This window comes from Folsomia candida, unplaced genomic scaffold (assembly GCF_002217175.1).
Source record: "Folsomia candida strain VU population unplaced genomic scaffold, ASM221717v1 Fcan01_Sc003, whole genome shotgun sequence".
Classification (NCBI taxonomy): Eukaryota; Metazoa; Arthropoda; class Collembola; order Entomobryomorpha; family Isotomidae; genus Folsomia; species Folsomia candida.
This window is the reverse complement of record NW_019091195.1, coordinates 7,984,900-7,997,261: the sequence shown is the minus strand read 5'-3', so window position 1 is coordinate 7,997,261 and position 12,362 is coordinate 7,984,900. Positions and strand designations below refer to the sequence as shown.

The following is a 12,362-nucleotide window of genomic DNA, read 5'->3' as shown; positions in this document are numbered from 1 at the left end:
TTAACTTTCTCCACTTTCACTTCCGTCACGGAAAATTACTTTCACTTCCGTTGCAGAAAGACATTTCCAGCTTATAATATAGATTAATATAAATCCCCAAAATGTTTAATTTTTGCTGATAAGTAAATATTTAAGGCAGCAATCCTTGATCTTGTCGACCTCTATTCTATTTAAATTATAAATGAAGTGGATCATTGATGCGTTTTAATAGGGAGTCGTAATTATAGTTAATCGAATTTTATGTATTTCCTCCATTGACTTTATACGTATTAGCTAAGCATGCATACATACGCCTTCGTCGCATGACGGTTAAATCTGATAGAAAAAATATGTTGACCATTGCATTTAATTATCAATACTTGAGTCGGTGCACATGCGAGATTAACTAACTAAATTTTATGATAATGCATAAATCATTAAAGATTTATATTCAAGGGATCTTGTGCATCATTTTGTGCATCAGTGCCAAACTTTAATTCCTCCTCCCTCTTTCAATCATCTGAAAACCATTTACACTTGTTAACTTGCCCTTGAACCTAGAAATTGAAATTCAGCTTTGGTTTTCGTGAATTAAAGTTCACATAGTTCATTTATAATCTTTATGTAGCTACATATATCTATAAATCAATATGCAATACCGTTGAGTATTATTAGGACATAGTCAACCCAGAGTAAGCATCGGGTGTATAGACATGCATATTTATGTCGCTATAATAATATAGTAAATCAGGGAGTGTGTTTACGCAGCGTCATAATTTTGTGAAACATGTTGCGAAATAAGATAGTTTTGAGAGCGTGGACGAGTTCATGCGTCTCAGATTGATGTGACCCCTACGGAGCATGTACAGGAGTGGGCTACTATGCCACTTGGGCCCGAGTTCATCTTTTGCGTAACCAATTCATCAATTCTCCGTGCTTTCGATCATAGGGTGACCTGTGTTGACATGCCAAAAGGTTCGATGTGTTTGAATCAAATAATCTTTAATTTCACTCGTGATGATATGAGAAATCTAGAGAGAACCGGCCCTACCCTGCTAAATACTACCATTCTTAATGCCACCATTAAATAGAACGCAGTGATAATGAGCAGCATAGCCAATAACGCCATAACTAACGATATCATATAATTACTACCAAATTTGATGAGTCGCAGACCGTATATGAAAATGAATAGGATAATTAAGGAATTTTGATTTTAGAAATGCCAATATGAGGTTATTTTAAGAAAGCAATGAAAGCAAGAAAGAGGACAATTCTTCCTTCGTGCTGCACATAAGTGGTGACCAAAGGTGCCAACACGAGAGTAGTGGAAGCGACCGACCGTTAGTTTTACCTCAGTTTGGTCGCCCGCCCAATAAATCGAAAATCGAGTTTAAACAATACACAATAATGTGTTGGTGATTATGTATGTCGGCTCAAATATTACGAGTACGTGCAGACGGAGGGGAGAATAGGGAGCAAGTGGTGAGCGATACTTTGATGGGGACAAGTGGCAATAAACAGAGAAGGCAAACAAGTACAAAGCAATCGCAGTAATAAGACGACAGGTCGTCGGAGAAAGAGGGGGAGAAAAAACCAAAGCAACATTACCATTCACATTAACAAACTGCTATCACCCACACCACTGCTGCACACCAGCTATAATGCACAAAGGCACGATTCTGGTGATCTTCTTGTACTGAGAAGAAGAAGGCGAAACAGAGTATGCCCACGGTTTGTGGTGGGATAAGCCAAGGCGGTGGTGGTGGTGGTGGTGGTGGTTAGAACACAATGGAAACAATACAAAGCAAAGGCCGGAGGCGAAAGTAAGCGTGAGAACACGCCGATCGCGATGTTCCCAGACTTTGGTTTGGCTTCTTGAGGAGCAGCAGCATTATACTTATAACTGATAAAGTGGATGCCAAGATGTTTACCAAGATGATGATTATGATGACGACGTTCCTCACTTAAGTAAAGGTCGAGAGGAGAGATGAGATTGGTACTTCCTATCTTTATGGCACGCTGTTTGGGGCACGGCTCGCTCACTGTACGGGCCAGAATACCAGCCTTATTACGAATTACGACACGTTTTTTGCATATAAACTACCTCCTAGCATGCACATCGTGCTTGGCCGGCTACCTGACTGCCTACTGCATCCAACCTTGTTAGTTAACTTTGTCCCACTACAACTAAAGTTAACTTTTCCCCTTTGCAGATTCCAATCTCTTCACCCTGACCGCGGCTGTATGCCAACCTTTTAGATAACCGTAATTCAATCTTTCCTCTATCTACATGACTTTCAGCAGCCATGCAAACTAATTTTTCAGTCTTGATTCTTTCACAAAAATAAAATGATTCAGCACATGCAAACGAGTTCGTTTTTTAATACTAAATGAATATATAAATAGTCCGAGAATGCGCAAAAATAGTGCATCGTGTGTCATAATTAAGCATATGTATGACGAATGTTTGACAAGATTCAGGTCAATAGCGAGCTGAGAGAGTGCATTATTTTTTGATGTTATTACGTACCAGATATCAAACCCAGTTGAAGATTAAACTATTTGTGAGTGTGAGTGAGTGAGATCTGTCTCGGCTTGATTGTGTCTTAAAAGGATGTTTTTTATGGGAATGATGATAGCCTTTAGCCATATCATCCTCCTCCTTCGTCCACTCTTGGTCCGTGGTCCTCCTGGCTGCTGAACGTGGGAAGCACAGTGTTATTATGTACGTGTAATACACAGGGGATAAAAAAGAAAAGCATGTAGTAAACCAACAGAGGAGATGATGATGCAAAGGAATCCAAACCAGTTAAGGGCAGACACTCACCATGAGAGAAAGAGAGGTGGATAGAAGAAGAGGAGGATGGATAACTTATGCACAAACAAAACATTAGCACGTGCTGTATCGTGTGTGCGCTTTCTCAACATGTGGATCCGATTCTCCTTTCTTATCTGACGGACAGGGCTTTCTCATCGCTCACTTTTTATTATATGTACATAAGTACGTAACCAATGTTTCAATTCACTCCAGCTTCTCACATGTACATACGCTACGCAAATGAGCACGATTGATCCAACTAAATATTCTACAAGTTTGATTTAGACAATGATTTTTTTGTTAATATGTATTTCCTCCGACAGTCAGTTTCCAGAAAGTTTCCAAGCAGCATCGTAATTGTCGTATCATGAGAAAATCATACCAAGTTTTAACACGAAATGTCTCAAGAAAATGCTTTAAGAGCCGTCTCCCATGATCATTTCTTAATAGAACTAGACTTGACTTGATTTGTACACATTTACTACTACGTATATGTACATGTATTTAGAGCTGAGTGAGTTACAAAAAAACTGGCTAGTTTTTTTATAATTTCATCCCCACCAACACACTGTTTATTCAAAGATGACGTAGAAAATAATGCTCATCTGTTGCCTTTTCTATTCAAAGCATCTCATCTCATTTTACTGTACTTACCAACCCTCCATTATATGCAGATTCATCATGGATGCACTTCAATTGTTTTTTTTGCAGGGGATATGGTGAGATCAGTTGGAGGGTGCGAGACGACGATGTAATTATTATAGATAAATAAGGATAAAAGTAACCAAGTAAAAAGTAACAAGTGCATGAAGAGTCTGTGATCATGTGCCCAAACGACACAGCCCTCCCTTCACTCATGGCTATGCATGCTTCTCTGTTTATAGAATCCTTGACTTATTTGAAGATTTTGAAAATCTCAGATTGAAAGAGGCTTTTGCTTTGTCTGATCTTTGAATCGCGTCTGTTTGCTTTTCCCAGGAGATTCTTCTTCTCATTTCTATTTACTTTGGTCAAGTGGCGGTTGCCCAAAGAGGTTCCGATGCTGTGATGGTGGATGGATGATAAATACACAGAACAGTACTTCACTCCTTGGTGAACATTTTTCATTTGTAAATGTCCAATACTTAATGACCACTGACTTAAGAATCGAACGATGTGTTTTATCTAAACAATTGACTGATGGCTGCGAGTTGTGGTGCAAGATAGTGAGGCAGCCGATGATGATGAAGGTGGCCACGAGCACAACCAAGTGAGTGATGGAGTAGTAAATAGTTTAAACAATGTTTAAGAAATCGTTAATATTTAAGAAATTCATGACATTCTTCAAACGTCACTTCTCAAGTTGGTGGTCTCTTTGCTGATTGCATACGAATGAATACCATAAGCATCAATTTACTCAAAGCACTCACAAGTATTTAAGTAGTAAGTATGTCTTACTATTATTAAATTTGAAACATCTGTTACTACAAAAAGTTATCACTGTGTGACCATAATGTCACTTTGCTACTTCATCTCATCTTGCCTTCATCATCATATCGGCATGCCATGAGAAGTGACAAATGTCACATGCACATATTTACGTCAAAATTTCAACTGAATATCTCGCTGTCAACAGTGTCAACAATCATCAACCAATAGGCATGTAAATATAAATATTGTGCTATTGGTCTTTCTTCGAAAACAATTACAGCTAAAGTTAAATTAATCGGATGCCTAATTTGACCACCACTTTTATAAATTAAAAGAGGGATAAGGAGCAACTAATGAGTAGCAACTAAACTCTGGCTGCATCTGGGATAATTGATTGGTTGGTGAGTTAGTGTTAATTGCAATTAGTGGCTAAAGTCAAATCAAAAACTGCTGCGATCGTGTGACTTTTGTGACGAAGATGAAGATGACAGCCCACCGCACGGCACGGTAAACATGAGAGCTGAAGCAGAATTAGCGTTCCACGTCTTGAGCAAAAGAGGCAGTGGCTTACCTCCCCTTCAGAAAGATTTCGAGATGCGAAATAGACGGTGAAACAGAACAAAGAACGTGTGACTTGTTCCCATTGGTTGGTGGCGGTTGGAGAGCTACCTTACGAAATCTCAAGAGTAGACCGTCTTCTGCTAATGGGCTTGGCGAAAGTGCTAAAATCTGCATTGGAAATTCACAAAAGTCTATATCACAAGTTGGAAGTGTGCCTCATCACGATGCTAACTACTGTGCATGCAAGCATATTATGGTGCCTATATTTAAGTAATGACTTTTTTGTAGGTTGACTATCAACAGAAATTCAAGGAGTGCGTGAAGGAGGAGATGAGACAAATTTACGAGTGCTTGATTCTATTGTCTTGTTATGTCTTTATGCCTAAAAGTCATTTGTGTAATGAACAGTTGGTTTATTTTACGATGCAAAATTTGTAAAATGCAAGAAAATGATGCAGCCAACGACCATGAGATGATAATGTACAGAGAGATGGACCAAATTAAGGGATGAGTAAACTGGGGCACACTGATACGTGCAAGTATAAATAAATTTTAACGTGAGATCCACATTTATTGAATACCAAAAATGATTCGCAAAGAAATACATAACCATTACATAAGTGATCAATTGACTATCGGAACTGTTGACGATTCCATTACAACAACAAAACAACAATGTAAATTAACATTAAGATATCTGATACTTTAAATGTACTTTAAATGTCGTTCACTGTGTGTGTGTGACTTGATACAAAATCAAATAAAGCAAAGAGATTTGTGCGTGCTTGAAGAAGTGCGATGATAACAAGACTTGTAAATTATATTTCTATGTACATCACATCAAGAAGTGGACGCTGGTGTTTGAAATGAGTGATTATGTTAACCCCTCGATCGAACGAAGGGATCTGATTTCATTTCAAACAACCATAAAACGTCCACATTTGATTGAACTGATTGTCCACGGCGTATTTTCCTATGCTATGATAGGCATTGTGTGTTGATTGATTAACTGACTAACTAACTACGTATGTATTTAACATAAATAAATTAACTAATACAAGATAATTAATATTACAGTCACTCATTATGGACGTAGTAAGTTACCCACTGAATATTGAGCTCTTAACCTACACATTAATGATTTGATTGTCTGCACGCATTCCCGATATTCCGTCAAGTTGTGATGTAAGTATGTATAGAAAAATACGACTACTTTCACTTCAACTCACTACGTGACTAACATCTAGCTATCCAACTAATTATATTTAACTATCTAAACTGATAAATACTGTTATTACTCTATAAAATATTTTGTTGATTTATGAACAAACTCGATGTATTCATTCTATGTAAATATGTAGTCAATAAGAAGGTTGGCGCAGTTAAATAATAGGTAGGTGCGACCCTATAAAAATCTATTTGGTCATTGTATGCACGTAAATATGTGTGTATGGGGAAGTTTAAAGCTATTTATGTAATAATATAAATAAGTATATAGCATCTTAATTCTAGTTTCTCACTGATTTGATTCTGAAAGACAAGTGGGTTTTTGGGGCCTGGCTTGATAGCCGTCAGTTAAAGGCACATTTACTATTTGGTCGAGTAAAATGACCAAAATTATTATTTCACCACGGACGCCAAACATTGTTGGACAAGTCGAAAGGTTCATCCGGGTTGGGGGATTTGGTGCATAGAGAAAGTGGTTGCGGTCCTCCCATCAAGTGGGCAGCAGGGTACATGTTGTTGACCGGATTATAATGTGCGGGTGGAATTGGGCTGAGACTACCTGTTGATGAGGCGGATGAGGGAATGTAGTACAACTTTTGGTGGGGGCCTCCTGGTCCGCTGCTGCTCCCACTGCTGTTGGGGGACGAGGACGAGGAGGACACTGGGGACGAGGGTGGGGTATACGAGGTTAGAATGTTGAGACCTCCTGGCCCAGTTCCTGGCGACCCACCCACCGGACTCATCATTGAGACTGGGAATCCATTCGGGGAAAGTTGAGACGTTCTTGGAGATCCTTGTGGCATTGGTGGTGGCATCGCATTTGGGTGGTGAAGAATTTGTTGATGGTGCAGCTGCGAAGATTCGATTGACCGAATGCACTGGTCCAAGTGAGACACGAGTCGGGTGGAGACGGTGAGGTCGAGGGAGGAGGCGGATGGTGCAGCAGTGGCCGATACTGCGGACGAGATGTACTTGGAAACCTCATTTGCACAATGAACAAATCCTTGGCGGAATCTTTCGCCAGCACTATTTTCACTTAATTGTTGACTCCTTCGTAGTTTGTGAAGGTGGCGGACCGTGAGTTCCAATACGTCCTGATAAATCAAATTACATATGCAAATTAGTTAAAGTGTTTAACTAATAATTCATTGCCGAGAACTTTAAAAATTACAAAAATACGAAGTGTTGTCATGTTCTTACCGCTTTCTCCAGACGACTGACGCTTTCTCCTTCGCTCTGAAGTGCTCCCACCAGTAGCTCCTTCAATTCATCCAAACACCGGTTTATCCGTGCTCTGCGTTTCCTCTCGAGCATTGGCTTCATTACCTGTTGATCGAAACGAAGAGAAAATGATGATTAACGAATAGTCTCAAATTCCCGCAATTCACTGTGCTTTACAATTTTTGTGTTATGAACGTACTACACTTCTCCTCACTCTATTTCTCTACGTGGTTCAATAATCTGACAAAATTAAGATTTATAAAAATTACCTTGCGGTATTGATAAGTCCGGGAAATTGGTTGTTCCTCCTGAGCAACGGTAGCTGCCATGATTGTCACTACACACGACTGATTGTCCGCGCACAAAAAAAATACACTTAAAGCTGGGCCAACAACCCAGTTATTTTATAGCTTCTCTAGGAAGAGTAAATTATTGAGCAATGTTTGAAACTACATTAAAATTGGAGAGCTCTGCCTGCACTGCGTTCTGGTCGTGCGTTGGAGTCTGAATGACTTCCGACAACTAATTTCTCGGAGATAAAAGGCGAGAGTGGAATGGAACTAGAGGTTAGCTCGAAGCAGGTTCACTTGCTCCCTACCACGCTGACTGACGATCCTCATCATGCTCCCAGACTATTTACCGCACAGCTTCAGCACTGGTGGCTGTGTGTAATAAGTGAGGTACTCCTACAAGTTTTAATGCCATTATAAATACTGGGCACACCAATGCAATGCTGACTGAGCCTAATGTTATGAGGTGACTGTGTCTCACAGCCCGACCGATCGCAGTTAAGTATGTAGTTAGAGTGATGACCATATACAAATAGTTGTCAAGCGTTGAATGCGATGGTGGATGGGGGCCCAACAATGCTATATTTTTAAGGTCTATTAGCTCATGGTCATAAGGTTAGAAGTGACATCAAATCATTCAGCATCGGTCTCCCACAGTTTGAGAAATATTGCAGAATTTTGAAATTGTTGATATCATAAGTAATTTACGAAATAAGTGCGAAAAAGTTTTGATTCTACAAGATTTTACAAAATTCTATAAATTCTGCATGCATACATATTTTATTTGTGTTATATTTTAATTTACGGTTGGCAAATAACAAAATTACGGAAACATACATAGAATACATGACACAATGCCGGAATCAGGAATTGGAACATGATGTTTCGTAGGCATGAGGTTATGGATTAGCCCTGGACGTGCATTGTGGAAGAATTTGAAAGGCATATCATCATCGTCGGTTACAATAAGAAGTCGGGAGTCGTGGGAATGACCATCTTCCCACACTTTTTGTCGACACCTGACGCTCAGCAGACGCTCAAATGCCACCACGACTACCACGACCAAATTTCTATACAAATCTTGTCCAGCATTGTACATAAGGGACATGCCCTGAGGGAACAATGTATTTGTATAGGCGACGGAGCCTCTTGTTTGTTTTCAACTGCCAAGTCAACTATTTCTTAAACTTGCAAATAAGTACCTTAATTAATCACTTATTAATTCTAAAATATATTTCCTACATAGATGCTGTTGAGTATTGTGCATCATCATCATCATGGTGAAAAAAATGAAGACACATTATACATTTTTGACTTGTTGTGCATTGAATTTTCTATTAGTCACCATCATGCACTTTGTGACTCCTTAAGTAAGACGAGTGTTTGCCATTGTAATTAAGCACCAACAAAGAAACGCCGATCGATGGATGATCATTATTAAGTTTGCTTTACTCATCAGTCAAGTGCCCGACAGTGCATGGACAATATCTACCTGCAGTCAGTAGTAATGAAGTGCTATGCTATCTCTGTGTATGTAACTGCTCCCATTCTCAGAATACTTTGAGTACTTTGTTCATAATTACGTGACGCTCACTTTTGCAGTCTCACTTTATCAGTGAATATATGCAGTTGAAAAGCAAACACTCGTACATATTTAGTGCATGAAACAATCCCAAGAAATTAGACTTCACTCATTCTTTAGAATGACCATGGCATATTATACAACAGCATTAGAGTTGTCCCCATATAATATACACACACACGTGTATTATTAACATGTATTTAATTACTTGGCTTCAGGATTTTTAAACTGTGGCTTAAAAATCTGTGCGAGGGAATTGTCTAATAAACGTGAATCTTGGCCATGATTGTAAACAAGATTATTTGGTAATTTCCGGCTTTTCCTGCAAAAATTAATTACTTCAAGTACTAAGCATTTAGCTCAAAATAGACGAGTATAAAAATTAGTTTTACTATTCTTACTTAATTTATATCGTTATTTATTAGAAAGCAAACCACCTTTGTTGCGTGGAACGCCTGTCAGAGTTTTCACAACAAGCTGGAACAATAGGTATCTAAAAATATACGAAATCACCTTGTCAAACAGAGAGATGCCTAAGCCGGAATTAGCCTACATCGGAGAAACAGGCAGATTACAAAGATTAGACTCGAATTTCAAGACCAAACAGTTGTAGTTACACTTTTCACTTGATTATTGCTCTTCCTACTGATGGCATCAATAATGAAAAGGTAGCGCACAATTTCACTTATCTTTCTACTAGAATGGGACTTTTCGTCTCGTCTATCTGTCTCCATTTCAGCAAATAATAAGTAATTCCTCCCCTCAACCTATAGTTGGAGATTTAAGCAACAACAAAAGTACACCAAAGTGGCATATTTACTTCATACAATCTGTAAATGCATCAGGGTGGACTCAAACTTTGTTCCAACTACCAATCAATATTTCGACATTTGGAACAATAAAATCTGTCTGGTCAAACCTTTTCAAAAGGTACCGATCTGTTAATTCACGGAACTGACCAAACTACAAGTGCGTATACCCCATCAATGTACACAATACATTTAGCCTTAAGGTCATTTCAGTCCCAGTAACAGGTCATATATATTTCGGAATATTCAGAAATTTACCCAATAATGACAAAAGCCGTTTGCTATTGTTATTAAGAATCAAGAAAGACAATAAATTGGGCGGTCCTCTAAATTTTCGCAGTCTACCTAATTAAATATGTACATGGAGATTAAATAAGAGGAAAAATGTCAAAGCATGAAAAACTCAAGCCTCAATTTATAAGTGTTAAATAATACATAATGAGGACAATTTGATTTGAGTTGATATATCAAGTATTTTACCTTAAATAACTCATAGTATTCATAGTCATAATTATATTCTTGAAAACATAAAATAATTAACTAAAGCATAATGTAATCAAAATACTACTTTAAAATTACACTTTTCGGGGTTTTAAAGCATGTCCAGAAATTGCTGCTAATGTTCAAAAAGAATGTGGAATGTGACATGTTCATAAGAATAATATGAACACATTTTGGAACGAGAATGAGTTTGGTACAAATTAATTGCAGAAATATGATAAAAACCATAAAAAGTTATGAGTGGTCGTGTTTTCAAAGTGTTGGTAAGCAATAAAATCTCGGCGTGGGACTTTTCACTCGGCCACTCTCTCAAAACAAACGTACAATGAAAAGACAATCTGTCTGAGCTTGTTGTTACAACATAAAAAAATAATACAATAATAGTAAACTACATATCGCAGGGGAAATAAAAGCAGTGCAATATCCAGACTCATGCCGGTTGTCCAAATTATTTAGCAGACCATTGAAACATGAACTCCTCATTAAATTAAAACGTACGTCTCAAACTAGCCATAACTCAGAGCTATTAGCTGACTGGATGCCATTAGTCATAACAAACCACAAATAAATGCATGAATAATGCAATGCCATCATCATAAAGTCTAGAGCTCACATCAGACTGCTTAACATTTGGGAACGGGAGAAAATGCCCTGAACTAGAATTTGGAACTGCGTTGACCTATGAAATGTCGCCGCACATTAAGTTTTCATTTCATTAATAACAATATTATATTTAACTACTAGTTCAGTAGTGGATTTCGCCGAATCAACATTTTCCCATGCCATGAGAATGGAATGTCTTGTGACTTACGAAATAAGTATGCGCGAAAAGTACATTAGTTTACTTTGTTCGCGACCTGCAGGGTTAGGAGGTCAAGTTGCTGGAATTTTCTGAAAGTGTGTGCAATGCAATGAGGAATTTGCTTCAGTGTTTTTGTCGTCTTTATTGTTTACGCAGCTTACTGGTGAATGAAGTCTACAGCAGTGCAACAATACAGTAGTTCTGCTAATAATGTCTGCACTACGTATTCTATAAAGTGACATTTCTGTAAATGTGACAGAGGAAAGTAAAAGTATTTGTTGCACGATGTACATAAAGTATTTATATGCATGTGAAAATGTTGCTCTAGAATTCAAGTGCGACAGAAAGACTTTGTTGATTGAGTTTTTACCCACGCGTGCCTACCGCATATTGCTAATCGCACAATTCGAGAGAAAAAAGTCGCTGATTTATTGAGCATCCGCGTGTATAATTTCTCCTAATTTCTTGACTTAACCTTGCTCTTCTATTCCATTTCCCTTTCCCACGTCATTATCAGGTAAGAGGTGTGCTCAATTAATTTAATTTATATAAATAATAAATTGTAGCAGGCATAGGTTATCAAGACTTTCGATTTTTTCTTGTTCCACATTACGAATTTTTTATGATTTTTTATTAACTAATTTTACTATCTAATATTTGTGCAGTTGTGACCCAGACAATGATTTCATTTTTTTTCATGACGCAACATGATTCTGTTAGGCAAATTATATTTAATTAGTATATTCTTTCAAACATGTGCATTATTGAGTATTCATGTGTTTTGAAACGTTGAATTCTGCCTGAATGAACGTAATGCTCAAGAACGCAATCAATCTATATGCCTATGACTCTAGAAACCACAACCATTGTTGACACTTTAGATGAAGAAAGTGGATGGATGAAATGATGCAAAAATCGTTGTCTGTGGCTTTAATGGGTTTAAAAGATTTGAAAGAGTTTTTCCACAGAAAGGAAGGGCTGGAACCCAATTTATTTTTCTTCCATTGGTCATTTGTTTACTTTAAAATAGAGGAATTGCCGTCAGTCACAGCAGGAAATAAGAAAACAAGTCGTCCTAAATCGCACAGAACGTGAGATGTTCAATGTCTTGTGCCACAGCAAAAGAGTTCCCAAGAAAGATTCTACATTTGATGTGTTT

The 12,362-nt window shown here is 37.9% G+C and overlaps 1 protein-coding gene across 1 annotated transcript; it reads right to left on the bottom strand.

Annotated features, from left to right (window-relative positions):
* Positions 1 to 5,317: 5,317 nt before the first annotated feature.
* LOC110847217 (enhancer of split mgamma protein) lies at positions 5,318 to 7,893 on the bottom strand. The gene is made up of 3 exons (XM_022094109.2): positions 7,489 to 7,893; positions 7,199 to 7,324; positions 5,318 to 7,092 (listed from the first exon to the last, which is right to left on the bottom strand). The coding sequence occupies exons 1-3, from the start codon at positions 7,546 to 7,548 to the stop codon at positions 6,397 to 6,399; spliced, it is 882 nt and encodes a 293-aa protein (XP_021949801.1). The 5' UTR covers positions 7,549 to 7,893; the 3' UTR covers positions 5,318 to 6,396.
* Positions 7,894 to 12,362: the final 4,469 nt, after the last annotated feature.